The 20201-nt window shown below is 41.8% G+C and overlaps 1 protein-coding gene across 1 annotated transcript in view; it reads left to right on the top strand.

Moving 5' to 3' along the window:
* LOC119957790 (mitogen-activated protein kinase-binding protein 1-like) overlaps positions 1-20201 on the top strand; it is a 107880-nt gene that overhangs the window by 23458 nt on the left and 64221 nt on the right. The window contains exons 2-11 of the mRNA XM_038785880.1: positions 3259-3350; positions 12078-12140; positions 13216-13273; positions 15367-15537; positions 16597-16734; positions 17226-17408; positions 17524-17684; positions 17792-17981; positions 19014-19163; positions 19776-19951. Coding sequence (XP_038641808.1) covers positions 3259-3350; positions 12078-12140; positions 13216-13273; positions 15367-15537; positions 16597-16734; positions 17226-17408; positions 17524-17684; positions 17792-17981; positions 19014-19163; positions 19776-19951 — 1382 coding nt within the window. The remainder of the gene's footprint in view (positions 1-3258; positions 3351-12077; positions 12141-13215; positions 13274-15366; positions 15538-16596; positions 16735-17225; positions 17409-17523; positions 17685-17791; positions 17982-19013; positions 19164-19775; positions 19952-20201) is intronic.

The following is a 20201-nucleotide window of genomic DNA, read 5'->3' as shown; positions in this document are numbered from 1 at the left end:
GTTTTGGAGAAATATCTGTTTAAATTTATTTCTTAGGATTCTTTTATACATTTTAAAAATCAATAATTTGAATGATCTGAGTGGGCAGTGAAAGTAAAATCAAGACAGGTAATGAGCTGGGAAGAACATGAACATTTCTGAAGTCATGTGACCATTTTAATTCTTCATGCTTATTTGATTGGTTTAAGTAGAGACAACCCTGGTAATTATTGACCTGTGAGCCTTACTTCGGTTGTGGGCAAAATGTTGGAAAAGGTTATAAGAGATAGGGTTTATAATCATCTTGAAAAGAACAAGTTGATTAGCGATAGTCAACACGGTTTTGTGAAGGGTAGGTCATGCCTCACAAACCTTATTGAATTTTTTGAGACGGTGACCAAATAGGTGGATGAGGGTAAAGCGGTTGATGTGGTGTATATGGATTTTAGTAAGGTACCCCATGGTAGGCTATTGCAGAAAATGAGGAAGTATGGGATTGAAGGTGATTTAGCGGTTTGGATCAGTAATTGGCTAGCTGAAAGAAGACAGAGGGTGGTGTTTGATGGCAAATGTTCATCCTGGAGTTCAGTTACTAGTGGAGTACTGCAAGGATCTGTTTTGGGGCCACTGCTGTTTGTCATTTTTATAAATGACCTGGAAGACGTTGTAGAAGGATGGGTTAGTAAATTTGCAGATGACACGAAGGTCGGTGGAGTTGTGGATAGTGCTGAAGGATGTTATAGGATACAGAGGGACATAGATAAGCTGCAGAGCTGGGCTGAGAGGTGGTAGATGGAGTTTAATGTGGAAAAGTGTGAGGTGGTTCACTTTGGAAGGAGTAACAGGAATGCAGAGTACTGGGCTAATGGCAAAATTCTTGGTAGTGTAGATGAACAGAGAGATCTCGGCATCCAGGTACATAAATCCCTGAAAGTTGCCACCCAGGTTAATAGGGCTGTTAAGAAGGCATATGGTGTGCTAGCCTTTATCAGTAGGGGGATTGAGTTTCGGAGCCACGGGATCACGCTGCAGCTGTACATAACTCTGGTGCGGCCGCTCCTGGAGTACTTCGTGCAGTTCTGGTCACCACATTATAGGAAGGATGTGGAAGCTTTGGAAAGGGTTCAGTGGAGATTTACTAGGATGTTGCCTGGTATGGAGGGAAGGTCTTACGAGGAAAGGCTCAGGGACTTGAGGTTGTTTTCGTTAGAGAGGAGAAGGCTGAGAGGTGACTTAATAGAGACATATAAGATAGTCAGAGGGTTAGATAGGGTGGACAGTGAGAGTCTTTTTCCTCGGATGGTGATGACCAACACGAGGGGACATAGCTTTAAATTGAGGGGTGGTAGATATAGGACAGATGTCAGAGGCAGTTTCTTTACTCAGAGAGTAGTAGGGGTGTGGAACGCCCTGCCTGCAACAGTAGTAGACTCGCCAACTTTAAGGGCATTTAAGTGGTCACTGAATAGACATATGGATGAAAATGGAATAGTGTAGGTCAGATAGGCTTCAGATGGTGTCACAGGTCGGCGCAACATCGAGGGTCGAAGGGCCCGTACTGCGCTGTAATGTTCTATGAAGTAGATGCTAAAACTTTGAATATATTCAAGAGGCGACTGAATATAGTACTTGGGGAGTATGGGAGAAAGCAAGAGAGTTGGATCTTCAGCCATGATCGTGATGAATGGCGGAGCAGGCTAGAAGGGCCAAAAGGCCTCCCCCTGCTCCTATCTTCTATGTATATATGTACCTATGAGCCAATTTTGCTGATGTAAGGATAGGTGAAAAGGCAAGTTCCAAGGAGGTCAGGGTCTGCAAATGGTCACAGTGAATGGACTAATATTTGGCAGGTGGAACGTGATGTGGGAAAATGTGCAGGAAAAATAGAAATGTAGTATATTATTTAAACAGACTGCAGAATGCTGTGGTACAGAGGGATCGAGGTGTCCGTGTATGTGCATCATAAAGTTGTCATGCAGATTTGACAAGTAATTAGGAATGCAAATGGAATATTGGCCTTTATTGCAGGGGGTCAAAAGTAGGTAGGTCTTGCTACCACTGTGAGTGGCATTGGTGAGGTATTGGTATTCTTGTATTGGATGATTCCTGGGCTGAAGGGGGTTGGTTGCCTTGAGGGAAGTTTGGGCAGTAATCTTTCTGAAACATGTATGATTCTGAGGGAGCTTGACAGTGCATCAATGCTGAGAGGATTTTCCATTTTGGGAGAATCTACAACTTGGAGAACAGTATTTAAGATGGAGGTTGAGGAGCAATTTATTTTCGTGAGGGCTGTTAATCTTTGGCATTCTACTAGTCTGAGTAGTAGGGGTTGGGTCACTGAATATAATCAAGTCTGAGTTGAACAGATTTTTAATCTATAGTGGAGCTCAGGGTTATGGGGGCAGGCATGGTAGCACAGTGGTTACCTTCTGATTCTGTTGCTTCACAGTGCCAGGGTCCCAGGTTCATTCCCAGTTTGGGTCACTGTCTATGCAGAATCTGCACGTTCTCCATGTCTGTGTGGGGTTCCTCTGAGTGATCTGGTTTTCTCCCACAAGTCCCGAAAGACGTGCTGTTAAGTAATTTGGACAGTCTGAATTCTCCCTTCGTGTACCCGAACAGGCTCCAGAGTTTGGCGACTAGGAGCTTTTCACAGTAACTTCATTGCAGTGTTAATGTAAGCCTACTTGTGACAATAAAGGTTATTATTATTAGGTCGAGAAGTGAAGATCAGGCCAGAATCAGAAAAGCCATGATCTTATTGAACAGGGCAGCAGGCCTCTCCTCCAATTTATTTGAGGTCTTCATCAAGCTTGTTTTCAGCTGGAATGATGGGATTAGAAAGTAGTTACTTCTGTTTTGCCCTCTTCAAATTGTAGATCATGTGCATTGTAGGGGCTTTTCACAGTAACTTCATACTTGTGACAATAAAAGATTATTATTATTATTAACAAAGCAACCAGAGTTTTAATACAATAAGCCGTTATTTTCTTGGGAGATTTCTTTTTGCCTTGTACAACCTCTGCTCCAGAATCTTTGCCTTTCTAGGCAGTGGTCTCAATTTCGAGTCCTGTAAACCAATATTTTTGATTTTGTGTGCAATCTTGGGGATTGGGTGGGGAAGCCTTGGTAGAAAAAAAACCTCTGGTTATGAGTGAGATGCAGTGCAATTCAATTACGCTCGTGTAGCTTCCTGGTTTTTCTGTTGTACTTTGAATAACTATTTAGCTGACCCATTGAGTGCCTTCTAATTTATTCTTAAATTATTTCTCTTTTCAGACTACTCTGGACAAAGTCATTGGAATTACAGCTTCTAGCAGCAGTAGTTTAGCCTGTGATTTAACCACAGGACTAGTGGCATATCCAGCAGGGTAAGTGACATTAGGAAACCCCGGGTATTGAGGGATTAATGTCTAAGAATTTGTATGATCAGCAGTTGATGCAGCAGATTGGGTTTGCTGAGATCCATTTTAAACTGGTACCTAATGTATAACTTTCTGTACTGTTTGGCTTTATTTTCTGCATTTGTTGCTATTTCTATTGCTGTAGTATAGAAGAAACTATGTCAGCATTAATGGTACAGATTTCTATTGGGTGGCTGACACTGTCTTTTAGAAGCTGGTTAGGAAATGCCTAACAATGTGATGTTATTTTCAGATACCAGAACCTCTGCTTCGCAGGACATTTTCCCATTGTATGTAGCTAGGGTTAGAAACACAGAAAGCAATATTTGTTCTCAAGTATTTACGCATTTAAGTGAATGATACAGGATACAAAATGCTATCAGTATACCAAGTAAATGTATTTTGTCTTATGGTTGCCACTTAACACTGTTCCAGCTACCTTTGTTGTAAAGAAGGGGGAGGATGAACAGCCAGTGGTAAACATTGATACAAATGGCAGAGGTTTAAAAAAAGGAGGTGCTAAAGCAGAATATAGGGAGTTAGGAAGTAAAGTTGAAAAGTAGGATCTCCACGGTAATGATCTCAAGATTACTATCAGTGCCATGTACTAGACGGAGCAGATGAATATCAGATGAATACAATAAGACATAGGAGCAGAATTTGTTTGTATTGCTGTAGATCTGAAATTCCTTGAATCAGTGCATACTATAGCATAACTACATAGTTACTACAAAGTATAATCCCATTTCTGAATTTGTGTTCTGTGGCACTAATTCCATGTAAATAAATATGTACTAATGAAGTGCTCTTGAGGGGGCTAGAGTGAGGGGAAAAAATAAATAGAAACAAATAAATGTAGAAAATTGTAGTGCCAAGTAAGAGATGTATAGTTTTAATGGGCTGGAAATAGTTTAAGGTTTACATGATTTTATTCATCTGGCCAATGGAAGGGTTTGGCATTCGCTTTAAATTTCCCTGTGTTGAAACATGAACAGAATAATTCAACTTCTATTGCCAACAATTTGAAACAAGTAAATGGGTGGTCCAATGTTTCGATAAGTCCTTTGCCAAAGTATTAGTAACTAAATTGAAAGATTTGTGTAAGCGTTTTAATGTGCAGCTTTAAAAACATTTTGCCATGAAGTGCAAGTTTTTTTTTCTCTCTAAATGTCAGTAAACTTCTAATTTTAATGATGAACAAAAAATACTGGAAATAAGCAGTTGACCAGGCAACATCTGTGGAGAGAGAAACAAGGTTAACATTTTGGATCATCACCAGATATGTTAAATCAATTTATCTCCACTGAGGCTGCCTGACCTCATCATTTCCAACATTTTCTGTTTCTTTTAGAGCCCAACAACTGCAGAATTTTGCTTTTATTAGTTCACAAATATTATCACTTTAAAGGGTGACTCATTTTTGTTCAGTCTTATTTTTAAAAGATTTGGAGTACCCAATTCATTTTTTAAGTGGCAATTTAGCATGGCCAATCTACCTAACCTGCACATCTTTGGGTTGTGGGGGCGAAACCCACGCAACACAGGGAGAATGTGCAAACTCCACACGGACAGTGACCCAGAGCCGGGATTGAATCTGGGACCTCGGTGCCGTGAGGCCACAATGCTATCCACTGCGCCATCCCCGTCCTGCCATTATTTTGTACAATCTTGATTGACTGTCTTGCAACCCATTTGCCAAAACTACTTGCCTTCCAATCTCCCCTTGCATTGTTTTTTTAATTAACCTCATTTTGAAAGTGCAGAGGAATTTATTAACTGTTTAAAATTAATTTTGATTATTGTTTTAATATAACATGCAGCCGTGCAGTTTTAATCTGAAAGCATTCTAATATAGGCGAGGTCTATCTAGTTGCTGCTTAATAACTGGATAGACACAGCTGTGTCTATTTTGATCATTCCCGGTAATTATGAGGAAGCTCAGTTTGATTTTTGGTATGTATAACCACTGAATCCAGACATTGTGTGTGATAAAGAGTTACTCTGTTTCCAAAATGAAGTAGTGCTGTGAAAAGTCTGCTTGATATGTGTAACCAAGCAACACTATTTAATAAATATCTTGTATAGCGGCTTTTTTTTTGCAAATTATTCTTGTTTGCTTACTATTTCCACTTTTTTTTCTCTTTTCCCTCCCCCACCGAATGTGTTAACTTCCACTTAGTATGTTTCATGTATCTTTCTGCCTGCAACTTGCTGCCTGCAACTTGCAGCCTATGTATGTGTGTACATTTGATTTTGATCACCTCTCGTGTATCTGTATGTATTAAATGCATTTGATGATTTGGAGAAATGTGTAGAGATGCTTCCTGTAACCTTGTCAAAAAAATTCAACCAGATTTTACAATTGTGGCTTTGTTTGTAATCAAAGATACAATAACAGGTAAAGGATTGAGGACCCACATTCGACTTCAGTCTCACTGCAATAATAAAATAAAGTGTACCATTATCTTGGATATTCTGGTTTGTGCGTCACCTCACTTTCTTTGTCTCCCTTTATAGCTTTTCGATGCTCTATCTGCAAGATATCTGCCTTTTCTTGGATTTGTTCCACTTTGTTACTGTCACTTTGTTTTTATTTACAAATATTTTTATTCTCCCCTTTCACATTTTCTCCCAAATTTACCCAACAATAAACAATAATCAGTAACAAATGCAATGTCAATCCCCATATCAGTAACAACGATCCCATCCTGCCACCGAACCCCCAAACATTAGCCTGCATGTTAACATAAACAAATGACAAAAAGGAATCCGGAATAATCCACAGCCACCATTAACACATACAGTCTCTCTATCTCTCTCTCTCTCTCTCTCTCTCTCTCTCTCTTCTACCCCCCCCCCCCCCACCCACCCACCCAATGTTAGATGTAACCCAATTCTTGAAAGTGCATAATGAATAACGCCCATGAATTGTAGAACCCCTCCATCCTTCCCCTCAGTTCAAATTTGACCTTTTCAAGCGTCAAGAATTCCAGCAGGTCCCATGCCAGGGCACAGGGTGAGAGGTTGATCTTCACCCTAACAGAATCCGCCTTCGGGCGATCATAAGAACTAGGAGCAGGAGTAGGCCATCTGGCCCCTCGAGCCTACTCCGCTATTCAATGAGATCATGGCTGATCTTTTGTGGACTCAGCTCCACTTTCCAACCCGAACACTATAACCCTTAATCCCTTTATTCTTCAAAAAAACTATCTATCTTTATCTTGAAAACATTTAATGAAGGAGCCTCAACAGCTTCACTGGGCAAGGAATTCGATAGATTCACAACCCTTTGGGTGAAGAGGTTTCTCCTAAATTCAGTCCTAAATCTACTTCCTCTTATTTTGAGGTTATGCCCCCTAGTTCTGCTTTCACCTGCCTGTGGAAACAACCTGCCCGCATCTATCCTATCTATTCCCATCATAATTATGTATGCTACTCAACCTTTCCTCGTAATCCAACCTCTTCAGATCTGGGATTAACCTAGTGAATCTCCTCTGCATACGCTCCAGCGCCAGTACGTCCTTTCTCCGGTAAGGATACCAAAACGGAACACAATACTCCAGGTGCGGCCTCACTAACACCTGATACCTTATACGAGGCAAAGGCTACAACATCTGCCTCCGGACCCGTTTCCAACCCCGGCTAGTTCGACATCCCGAATATGGCCTCCCGAGGGCCCGGGTCCAGTTTCACATGCACCACTTTAGAGATTACCCTAAAAACTTCCTTCCAGAGATCCTGCAGTTTTGGACAGGACCAAAACATACGAACGTGGTTTGAGCCGACTCATCCTCATCTGTGTAAGGTTTCCTCTGTACACCACCTTCAGCTGTATCAGCCCCAACCTCTCACATGAGGTGGAGGCGTTCACCCTCCAGAGCACCTCACACCAGAATCCCCCCTCCATATCCTCTCCCAACTTTTCTTCCCACTTTGCCTTGATCTCTTCCACCGGCGTCTTCTTCCAAAATAGCCCTGTAATCCACCGATACTACCCCCTTCTCCAGTCCCCCTGTCGTCAGCACCTCCTCCAGAATTATGGAAGCTGGCTCTACTTGGAAGCTCTGTATCTCTCTTCTGGCAGTCTCGAACCTGCATGTATCTAAATATTTCCCCCTGCTCCTGCCCATACTTTGCTCCCAGCTCCTTCAATCCTGGAAACTGACCCCCAAGAAACAAATTTTTTAGTGTCCTAATTCCTTTCTCCTCCCACCTCCGAAAATTTCCATCCCACTTCCCTGGCAGGAATCTGTGGTTCCCCTGAATCGTCACTTCCATTGACCATGTTCCCAACCCGAAGTGCTGGCGAAACTGCAAATTCTCAACAAAGCTATTACTACCAGACTCCGAGTATCTCCCCAGGGCCGTCGGGAGCGGCGCTGTTGCTAGCGTCTTCAATACTGTCACTTTGTTGATCATGATTTTAATTGAGTTAAATCAATGAAGTCAACAATTTGAAAGTTTGCAGATGACACAAAACTTGGAAGTATTGTAAATATGAAGAGGACCGTGTAGAACTTCTAGACATGCTGGTAGAGTGGGCAGATAGGTGGCAGGTGAAGTTCAATGCAGAGAACTGTAAGGTGATGTATTTTGGTAGGAAGAAAATGGATTGATATAAAATAAGGGAAATGATTCTAAGGAGGTACAAGAGCAGCAAGGGACATGGGTGCATTTGTGCATAGATCATTGAAGGTGGCAGGACAGGTGGAGAGAGCAGTTAATAAAGCATACAATATCCTGGGCTTTAATAGTAGGGGCATATATTACAAGAGCAAGACGGTTACACAAGACACTAGCTAGACCTCAGCTGGCGTGTTGTGTCGGGTTCTGGGCGCCACACTATCGGGAGGTTATGAACGAGTTGGAGAGAGTCCAGAAGATGTTTACAAGAATGGTTCCAGTGATGGGAAACTTTAGTTATAAGGCTAAATTGGGGATTTTGGGACAGTTCTCCTTGGAGAGATGAAGGTTCAGTGGAGATTTGACAGAGATGTTGAAAATCATGGGGCTGGACAAAGTAGATTCGGGGTGGGGGGGGGGGGGGGGGGGACTGCTTCTGCTTTTAAAAGGGGCAAAATGAGAGTACACAGATTTAAAATGATTTGCAAATGCAGTGTGAGAAAAAACTTTTTCACACAAGTGGTTTGGATCTGGAATACACTACCTGAAAGTGTGATGGAGGCAGGTCCAATTGAGAGGGCATTATATGATTATTTGACTAGAAACTATGTGAAAGGGTATGAGCAAAAGGTAGGACTACGGCACTAAGTTATTTGATGGGCCAAATGGCCACCACGTGTGCCGTGACAATTCTGTGATATGATTGTTCAACTGCATGAGTGGAACTTTTGCCTCATGGGGCCTGCACTGGTTTTGTATTGTACAGAAAACTTCTCAAATACGTTTCACTGTTCATACGAACAGATTAAAAGCAAGTTCTATTTTGCTGTAATCAGGTTACTTCTCATCTATTTTTAAAACTTGTGTAAACTTTGAAGTCTTGGTTTATGGTTGACTGTCTCTTATCTGTCAAACTTAATGACATATTGACACTCCAGAGATACATGTGACAACTCTGATCTTTCATATTGCTCATGATCAATTGGATGATGCACTTCCTTGCAATACAGTTTGCCCTTTTTAAGGCCTTACTCTGTTCAGTGTTATCAGGTCCAACTAGTTTCCCTTCAACATTAAGTCGGAGTAGGAATGTTTGCTGAAGATTTGATATGTGTTCAGTACCATTCGCAACTCCTATGGAGCAGTCTGTGCCCGCAGCTGTGTGGGCAACCTACTGAGGGGTCTTGACAGGGTCGATCTGGAGAGAATTTCTCCTCTTGTGGGAAAATCTAGTATTAAGGGCCAATTTTCAAACAAAAAAGAGATTACATTTTACAGGTGAGAAATCTTTTCTCCTTCAGGCTGAGAGTCTTTGGAATTTGCATCCTCAAAAGGCAGTGAGCCGTTGAATATTTTTAAGGCAAAGGTAGATTCTTGATGAGCAAGAGGGGTGGAAGGTTTTCTGGGTTGGTGGGGGTTACAATCTTAATGACATATTGACACTCCAGAGATATATGTGACAACTCTGATTTTTCATATTGCTCATGATCAGTTAAATGATGCACTTTCGTGCAAGTGCAGTTTGCCCTTTTTAAGGCCACACTCTGTTCAGTGTGATCAATCACAAGCTCATTGAATGGCAGAGCAGTCTCACAATACCGATTGGCATACTCCTAATTAGTATGTAAGAGTGAATCTAACCAGCTCCCCATGACATTCAATGGCATTGCTATCATTACTAACCCTGCTATCAACATCCTAAGTTGCTATTGACCAGAAATGTAATGTGACCTGCCATACTGTGGCTACAAGGGCAATTCTGAGGCGAGATATTCTGCAGCATTTAACTCATTTTCGGACTCCCTAAAGCCTGTGCACCTTTCAAGATGCAGCAGCCTGGTTGATTAGCACTTCACTCACTATCTTAAACATTCACTCCCTCTACTACCGGCGCACTTTGACAGCATTTTCTTCATTGTTGCTGGGTCAAAATCATGGAATGTCCACCTTAATAATACTGTGGATAGATCTATGTCATAAGTACTGCAGTAGTTCAAGAAGGACTCCGGCAGTTAGGGGTGGACAGTTGATGCTTACATCCCAAAAACAAATATGAAAACTTATTAAGTCACAATGTATTTTTTTTGCCTCCATTTATGCATGCACATTGGGTATCAATTTTTCAATGGGTAAAAAGATGTAACAATATTTGCATAATAGTTGTAAGATCTCTAACCTGCATTTGCCTGTCAATTGTCAGTAATAAGAAATCAAGCCAGCCTGATCTCTTTATCCAAGATTTTGCAAAGAACACAGTGACCGCCAATATCCTTTTTTCTGACCTGTGAGCAATGCCACGGGGGATCCTCTGATTGTGAACCTAGACTAGAAATCAATGTTTACTAACAATTGAGTCATCTCAGCTGAGTTGAAGATAAGTCATTTTTATTAGGTGAAAAATTAATTCTCCGCAATCTTTTATTTGATAAACCAAGTCAGTACTTTGGGGAAATGAATAGAGTTGCACAGACCCTCCAATAGAACACCCTTCCAAGGCCCGATCCCCGTAACCCCACCTAACCTTTGGATGCAAAGGAGCGATTTAACATGACCAATCTACCTAACTGAGCATCTTCGGACTGTGGGAGGAAACCGGAGCACCCAGAGGAAACCTCCACAGACATGGGGAGAAAGTACAAACTCCACGCAGTCACCCAATGCTGGAATTGAACCTGAGTCACTGGCATTCGGAGTACAGTGCTTTCCACTGTGCCACCATGCCGCCACTCTGCCTTGACTTTTTTATATATTCAAACATTTTTTGTCTCTAAGCGAGAAAAAAACCTCCACCACTGGGCCATCTGTGGCTTGTCTCCCATTAACACATTTTGTAACTACTAGCACTTCGTCATTAATACTTCTCTGTCTTCTGACTACACATTGTTGCAATCTATCCTAGCTGCCTCCAGTCACTGACTTACTCCAGTGTTCTTCAGACATTTTTCCAGGGACCCATTTTTACCAACCGGCCAACCTTCGGGACCCACCATTTTATCTTACCTTGTTTGCTGCTGACAAAAATGGAGAAAATGGCTTTGGGTCCCTTTGGCCCGTGTACACGCTCCTCCAATGGAACCTGTTGGATGAAGGTGAAGCCTTGCGGTGTCTGAAAGTATGGAGTCTCCATCTGTCCAAAGTTCTGCAATTTTTTTTCCTGTAAAATTTTACCAAATAAAACTTGTAAAAAAAAAAGATAAAAATAAAATAAATAAAAAAATTAAAATTAAATTAATAAAACCCCCCCAAACTTGTAAAACAAAAAGCTGCGACCGTTTTAAAAAAAAAAGCAGCCAAACTGCACATGCGTGATCGATCATCGGCTCGCATGCGCAAAAAAAATGCGGCTGCGTTTTCTTTACATGTTCGTGGCCATTTTGAAGGCCGCTTGTAGCCGGCGTTATTAACAACCAGCTGCTGAGGCTGTTACGAGCAGATATGCGCGATCGGGAGTGCCGCACCAGACTGCGCTGTGCCCTCCCGATACCCACCCACCGGTCACGTCCCCGAGTTTGACAATGCCTGTTCTACTCTGTTCTGTTTGAGGGGCCAGATTAGCTCAGTTGACTGGACAGCTGGTTCATGAAGCAGAGCGAGGCCAACAGTGCGTGTTCAATTCCCGTACCGGCTGAGGTTATTCATGGTGGCCCCTGTCATTTCAACCTCGCCCCTGCCTGAGGTGTGTTGACCCTCGGGTTAAATCGCCACCAGTCAGCTCTCCCACTTAAAAGGGGAAAGCAACCTATGGTCATCTGGGACTATGGCAACATTGCTCTGTTCTAGCTGTTAACCTCCTCTAATACAGTATCCAACACATTAGTCTCTCTCTTTAGTTCTGAAGAAAGAGTCATACAGACTCACCGCTAACTGTTTCTGTCTCCACAGATTCTGCCAGACTGAGCTTTTCCAGCATTTTCTGTTTTTCTTTCAGATTCCAGCAACTGCAGTATTTTACTTTTCAGAACATTTGTAGTTCTCTCAGATGGCTGAGTAGTTACAATAAAAATTTGATCAGTTTGTCTTTTTGTCTGTAGTACGAGAACTGAGTTCTCATTGTTTTTTCTGTTTTAAAAGGTGTGTGGTGGTGTTGTGTAACCCCGCAAAAAATAAACAGACTCACATCCTCAATGCCTCCAGGTAAGGGAACCTAAGCACAACATTGATTGTCAAATAATTCAATTTTGTTTACATAAAGGCAACATCAGTTTGGAGCCCTTGTTTGAAAGGATATCGGAACAAATGAAAAGTAAGCTTGTACATCTGTGATCTTTGGGCTCTCCCTGATTGTAGGTACATAAGTTTGTCTACTGATTTTTCTTGAGTAATTATGGTGGTCTCATCCTTAATTATCTTAGAAAAAAATAAGTTTTCAGCAGATTGTTCACCTGTTGCCTCTTTGTGCTCACAGTTTGGGAAGATGACGCATGACCTAGATAGGATGAATATGGATGCATCTGATTAAAAAATATATATATTTAAAGATAGGTGGCACTGTGGTTAGCATGCTGCCTCACAGCACCAGGAACCCAGGTTCGATTCTGACCTTGGGTGACCGTGTGGAGTTTATGCTTTCTTGCTGTATCTTAAATATAGTGTTATTCTGTGAGTGACTCTGTTCCCTCTTGAAACTGCAACATAAAATGTGTTTCATTTTAAGTTAAGGGCAAGAGTCTTCATAATGCAAATATCCCCCAATAAAACTTCAGCTTACTGTCATTAAAATTCAAAACTGAATTTGACCATTCCAAGTTGAACTCCAAGGCGTGCAGTTTTTGTACCATTTGTTTGTCAGTGTCTCCACTGGAGAATCAGCCAGGTCCAGACCAAGGTAAATTCCCCATGCCTCACGAACATAATGGTCACGTGAGTTTAACATTTGCATGATACTGGTCAGTTGCTGTCCAAAGCTGGCAGGAATGGCATATGGCAGGCTACAGGTGGTGATGAAAGGACTGGTACTCGAGTTGTTGATGGTAGATTTTGGGAGGATCTTGTAATGAGGAATATAACGTTGGCATTTTAATACCAATTGAGGCTAATATTTGTGAACTACCACTGACCATGCAAAATATCCTGCACATGGAAGTTGGCAAAATGTTCTGATCATGTCGACAAGAAATGGGTAGTTGCTTACTCAAAATTCTGTTTGAAACACTAGCTTGCTAATGACGCTGTAAATCACTTAATTTCCTAATCTTGTTTTTTGATTTAGAAAAGCAGTCAGTGCCTTGGCATTCTCTCCAGATGGAAAATATTTGGTTACTGGGGAGGTGAGTCTGTTTTTAAAATGACTGCTTGCATAATTTACAATTTCTGTAATTTTAAGAAATGGGAGCAGGGGTGTGACATACATCCCTTGGGTAATTTTTTTTAGCACATTTTTTGATAATTAAAAATGATCAAATCTGCTATTTGTGAAACCTTTCTAGAAATTTCAGCAGAATTGTGAATCTTTCAAATGCTATGAAAATCCATAGCTTTCTAAAGTTTGCACACTTGGGGAATTGAATACAGGTGATTGGCAGGGAAAGTGGAGTTCAGGTGGAACATCATCCACGGTGAGATTGAATAGTAGAGCATGTTTGAGAGGCTATGTTCCCTATTTTTGACATATGAAATATTTACTCCTGCACCATTTTGTTTTGTATGTAAATCTGCAATGGTATTTCTGCTTTTCTGGCCAGTCTCAACTGGGCAGCACGGTAGCACAGTGGTTAGCACAGTTGCTTCACAGCTCCAGGGTCCCAGGTTCGATTCCTGGCTTGGGTCACTGTCTGTGGAGTCTGCACGTTCTCACCATGTCTGCGTGGGTTTCCTCCAGGTGCTTTGGTTTCCTCCCACAGTCCAAAGATGCGCAGGTTGGTGGATTGGCCATGATATGTTGCCTTTAGTGTCAAAAAAGGAGAGGTGGGGTTACTGGATTACGGGGATAGGGTGGAGGTGTGGGCTTAAGTAGGGTGCTCTTTTTAAGCCCATGCAGACTCGATGGGCCAAATGGCCTCCTCCTGCACTGTAAATTCTATGATTCCATTTAGATGGAAAATAAAATTCTGAAAAAATTATTACCTGTCACTGTTTAATAAGGTGAAAACACTACTATAGTGAACGGGAAAGCAAATAAAAATGTGATCACTTTCTGTAAGTGGCATCACAAAGTCAGCAAGGTTGAAGAAGGTGGAAGAGGCGTCAGTAGAGGAGCTGAAAACCAAGTGGGAGGGGGAAATGGGGGAACAGATCGAAGACGGGACATGGGCTGATGCCCTGGAGAGGGTAAATTATTCCTCCTCGTGTGCGCGGCTTAGCCTCATTCAATTCAAGGTGCTGCATAGGGCCCACATGACTGGGACGAGGATGAGTAGGTTCTTTAGGGGTGAAGATAGGTGTGTCAGGTGCTCGGGGAGTCCAGCGAACCATGCCCATATGTTCTGGGCATGCCGGGCATTGGAGGAGTTCTGGAAGGGGGTGGCGAGGACGGTGTCAAGGGTGGTGGGATCCAGGGTCAAGCCAGGATGGGGATTCGCGATCTTTGGGGTTGGGGTAGAGCCGGGAGTGCAGGAGGCGAAAGAGGCCGGTGTGCTGGCCTTTGCGTCCCTAGTAGCCCGGCGAAGGATTTTGCTACAATGGAAGGACGCGAGGCCCCCAAGCGTGGAGACCTGGATCAATGACATGGCGGGCTTCATTAAGCTTGAGAAGGTCAAATTCGCCCTGAGAGGATCGGTGCAAGGGTTCTTTAAACGGTGGCAACCTTTCCTCGACTTTCTGGCTCAACGATAGGGTACTGGGACAGTAGCAGCAGCAACCGGCGGGGGGGGGGGGGGGGGGGGGGGGACGTTGATTATGTTTGCTTATTTTATTTAAATTTGATTTATTTAATTTAAATTTATGGTTAAGTTCTCTTGTTTGGGGGGGGGTGGGGGGAGTGTGATACATGTGATGTTACGGTTTGGGGGGAATTGTGGGTGTTATGGGGCTGTTAGTTGCATATTACTGCTTGTTGCTATACTTGTTGTTATATTTTTATATTTTCTGTAAAAACATTCCAATAAAAATTATTAAAAAAAAACAAAGTCAGCAAGGTTTTCAGAGAAGTGATAAGTTGGAGCTAAATACGAATAGACTTGACTCTCACTACAATATTTTTAAATTATTTTTATCACTTGGGATTGAAACGTATTGGAGGTAGAGGGTTGAAAATAAGTAGTCATATACAGATCATAAATAGAAAAAGATCTTGATGGCCCAACACAAATGAAATGTCCAATTTTAGTTCAGGGACTTCTAAATCCGGTAATATAGCATTCTGAAATAAATTCTGTTTAGTTGATTCCTGCTGTGTGCTTTACAAAGCTTTTCTTTTAAATAGAGTGGACATATGCCTGCTGTGCGAGTCTGGGATGTGTCGGACAAGGTGCAAGTGGCTGAATTAAAGTGCCACAAATATGGAATATCATGTGTGTCCTTTTCTCCCAACATGAAGTATATTGTATCAGTGGGCTACCAGCATGACAAGCTTGTGAACGTTTGGGATTGGAAGGTAAGAACATGGGGAGATGTTCGAACATGGGCAGTGAAGCGGTTTTTGCTTTTGCATTCTGTACCAAAATGTAATCAAACCTGGACATGAAAGACATGTCAGAAATTTATATTCTAAGGTTTAAACTCCAGGGAAAAGTGCATGTGAAGATCCGCAGGTGCTCAACTTCCAAACATAATTGTGCAGAATTATGAAGAACAATAGATTGGATTCTCTCAAAATGGGACTATGTCCCCACGACAGCATAAAAACGCTGGGGCTTTACTCCAGAGATTCCTGTTTTAAAAAAAAAAAGTACAGCTAATTCAATGTCCTGCAGGGGGCTAGCTGGGACCCGTTTTAGCTGCGGATATGGGTCCCCGCACTTGTGGTCTGGAGTCTGCGCATGTGCACGGTGGCGTCTTCCAGCGGCCCCGCTGAGATCCATGGCGAATCCGGACCGCGGAACACCCCCCCCCCCCCCCCCCCCCCCCCGGTTCGCGTGCCCGAGCACCTAAAAGCACTCCCCAGCCATCTATAAGGCCCCCCAGCCCCTCACCAGGATGGCCGCGGACCGAGTCCGCAGCCGCCATGCCAGCATCCCGACTGGCAATAGGTAGTTAGTTCCACGCCATCAGCAAGGCCGGTCGGGAGTGGAAGATTGCCGGACGGGCCTCTGTCTTTGGGCCCCCAGCTGTGTGGCGGACTCAGCGATCATGCCGATTCTCGGGCCGATTTCGGCGCGGGGCTGCGGAGAATCCAGCACACTGTATTTAGTAATGGTCAGTAATAATGGTGCAAGTCAGTAGCTGCCAAGTATTTTTTATTTCTAGCTCTTGCTTTTCATCTCTTTTGTGATTTCCCTGGATTACATAACATCTCTTCTATCCTCCGGCTAGTCCCTTTGGATCATAAGTGACAGAGCCTCATTAGTATTCGATGTACTAATTCCTTCATCACTCGCTACATTGGCCTTATTCACTATTGTGATCGTTATGTTATAAATGATGAAGATTATAAGATGGATTTTGTAAACATGTCTTTGAAGTAGTACTTACAGAAATGTGCTTGTTTTGACAGAAAAACTCCATTGTAGCATCAAATAAAGTTTCCAGTAAAGTTACAGCTGTTTCATTCTCTGAAGACAGCAATTTCTTTGTCACAGCTGGCAACAGACATGTCAAGTTCTGGTATTTGAATGAATCCAAAGCTTGCAAGGTAGGTGCATTCTCTAAGAATAGTTTCAAACATGGTTTCGAATACAATTTTGCAGTAATGAAAATTGCTTTAGAACAAACTGTATTAGTACAACAAAATGAATGGTTTACTTTATAGATTAAATTGCTCTAGCTGTGAGATGCTCACAAATAAAGATTTCCATGTGATGGATGCCTTGATTTGTTTCCTTTTTGTTTTCATGAAATGACTTGTTTGAGGGCCAATTGGTCTGTTCCTTATGTGCTGTAGGCAAACTTATTGTTTTCTGCTTGATTGATTAGTTGAGAGTGTGATACCAAGAGTATACTTTTCCTCATCCCAACATAAAGTGGTGCAGGAAAATTGGGGAACCCATGAATTTTAAGTTTAAGATGATTGGTTTTAGAATGACAAGATTTATAATTGAGCAATGCACTGTGATAGTTTCCGTGTGTAATTTTTCACCTTTCTCCTCATCTCTGAACTTAATACCTGTATGTTTTCCAATCTAGGCAAATGTTACTGTTCCCTTAATAGGACGGTCTGCATTGTTGGGTGAGCTGCACAACAACTTTTTTTATGGAGTAGCATGTGGTAAAGGGAAGATGGCAGGGAATACCTTCTGTATCACAAGCTCTGGTTTTCTCTGCCAGTTCAATGAGAAAAGACTGCTTGATAAGTGGTTGGATTTGAAGGTACTGTTCTTTTTAAATGGCTTAAAAAACACAAATCTCTGATTTTAGTGCGGTCTCAACTTAAAGGAAAAGTGATGTATACTGAGCATAATTTTCTGTTGTTTTTTTCTTTCAGACTTCTGCTGCGAACTGCATTTCTGCAACTGAGAACTTCATCTTTTGTGGTTGTTCCAATGGAACATTGAAGTTGTTTAACCCTGTGAACCTCCACTTCATCACACATCTGCCTAAACCTCATTATCTGGGAGTGGACCTGGCAGCTGGAATTGAACCAAGGTAAAAAGAAATAAACTTCTGCAGTCACTTTTTTACTATCAAGTTCTTAGAACTTGACACCAAGAAGCAGAAGTGAATGATTTCTAAATATGATCATGTCTCCTCAGCCATTTATTCAGCAAGAAGACAGATGCCATATATCCTGATGCCATTGCTTTGGCATTTGACCCTTCCAATCGGTGGTTGTCATGTGTATATAGTGATCATAGTCTTTACGTGTGGGACACAAAAGACGTTAAAAAAATTGGGACGGTTTACTCAGCATTGTATCATAGTTCCAGTGTGTGGAGCATAGAGGTATGTTGACCCTATATTGAAAATGAAAATTATATATCAAGTGTGTATATTATATATCAAATGTATTTATTTCTCCAGATTTAGCTGTTGATACTTTGGATTTTCTATAGAGTTGGCAAATCAGCTGCTCAACTTGAGAACCTTTTGTATGCCACTGCCTCAACAGCGCAACACTGTGTCAGAATGTCTCAATTATAAAATAGGTGTATAGAAACACATCCTAAAAGAGTTTGAAAATTGGGGACCGAAGAAACCTTGAGAGTTTTGAAGCTCTATATCGAAATCAATGAGTGATTTTCCCTGGACAGTTTTTATGTGCAAAAGGGACCTCCTGTGTAAGAAAGTGTGAAAATTACTTTATTATAGGACAGCGTGCTCTGACCGCCTGGAGTTCAACGTGGGCACCTTCTTGTCGAACATCAAACATTTAACTTAAAAATAGATTGATTGCATGTAGCCAAATCTGAAGTGTCACAGTCATTATGGGATAGGAAGAGGCTGTTGCCCTTGATCCCATGTCGCGGTCTGTAGTGCAATCTGGTCAGACCCTTGTTCTACCCCTTTAGCCCTCAAATTTATTTTCCTTTAGTGTACTTCCATATTCCTCACTTAATCCAAAAAAAAAACAATAGGAAGATCTTCAAATTTGATTACATTGGGGTGTAATCAGTAGTCTTTCTGAAGCAGTGAGACCTACATTTTTCTAGTGGCTTTTTTTGATTGAAATCCCTGCTTCTATCAATGGACAAAAGACATACGAGAATGGAGTCTTGCATAAATTGGAGAGAAGACTACCTAATAGTTTGGAGTGCAAATTTCTGAAAAGGAGTACCCCAAATGATGGTCCTCAGTTTATCACCAGTTTAGCCAGTTTGAAAAGTCAGCAGTATAATTTTCCACATGGATGATGAACCTTTGTTTAAGGAATTAAAACCATGTTTGTTAAGTATCGACAACATGTACAAGTAATATGAATTACTGTATTATTTTTGTTTGGTGTAAAAACTGTATTCGGATATTTTAATTTTCCAGGTTTATCCGGAGTTGGAAAATAGCAACCAAGCGTGTCTGCCACCTGCATCTTTTCTTACTTGTTCATCGGACAATACTATAAGATTGTGGAATACTGATGGTGCTTCTGGATTTCAACTCACTTCATTCCATAGGAATATTTATAGTACAGTAAGAACTGTCCCTCTTTTTCCTACCCTAATCCTGATGCAGTCAACCATGTCCAATGTGTAAAAGATTTTTCCAGGTTAAAGTATTTATTTACATACAATTCAAGCTGATGTTCATTCTATTAGCTGCAATGTTGCATGATGAATCCTATAAAGGAACACCATGCCTAGTCAGGTGAGAGAAAGAGAGACTTGGATTCCATTGAAGAGAGTCCAGAAGATCAGCAAGGATAATGCCGAGACTTGGGACTCTTGTGAGGTGTATTTTTTGCCAGCTATTTATTAGTACCAATACTGTGGTAAAATAAGGGGAAAATATTAGGTTGAGAATGGAGATAAAGTTAAAGAATAATTGCTGTACTGTGAGCTGGATGGAACATTTAAGTTGACTGGAGACCTCTAGGCTATGATTGCAAAATAAAGATTTTGGCTTAATTGTTCAGGTCATGGTGTATTCACACACAACGTTTTACTCAATGTTAATACATGGGTTAAAGTCCAGATTAGGGGAGATCATATCCCCTTTGGAAAAAAGCAATGTTGAATTTTAATCTTGGCATTTCGTAATCATGTATTCTCAGCCAGAGTGCATGACTTCTGCTTGTTGTCCTAGGACTTGATTAAAGTTGTGTACGTTGATGACAATATCCAGTATCTTCAAGATACAGCCAGCAATGCTGACCGAACTGAAAATGGTGGAACTTCAGAGATAAAGTCAGGAATTCGGGTCTTAACCATCAGCCCTGATGGGCAGCACCTGGCTTCTGGAGACCGGATTGGCACCCTGAGGTACAGATGAAGATAGAACATGAACATAGAACATACAGTGCAGAAGGAGGCCATTCGGCCCATCGAGTCTGCACCGACCCACTTAAGCCCTATCCCCGTAACCCAATAACCCTCCTTTTGGTCACTCAGGGCAATTTATCATGGCCAATCCACCTAAGCTGCACGTCTTTGGACTGTGGGAGGAAACCGGAGCACCCGGAGGAAACCCATGCAGACACTGGGAGAGCGTGCAGACTCCGCACAGACAGTG

Source organism: Scyliorhinus canicula, chromosome 27 (genome assembly GCF_902713615.1).
Source record: "Scyliorhinus canicula chromosome 27, sScyCan1.1, whole genome shotgun sequence".
Taxonomy (NCBI): domain Eukaryota; kingdom Metazoa; phylum Chordata; class Chondrichthyes; order Carcharhiniformes; family Scyliorhinidae; genus Scyliorhinus; species Scyliorhinus canicula.
This window is presented reverse-complemented; position numbering and strand designations above follow the sequence as displayed.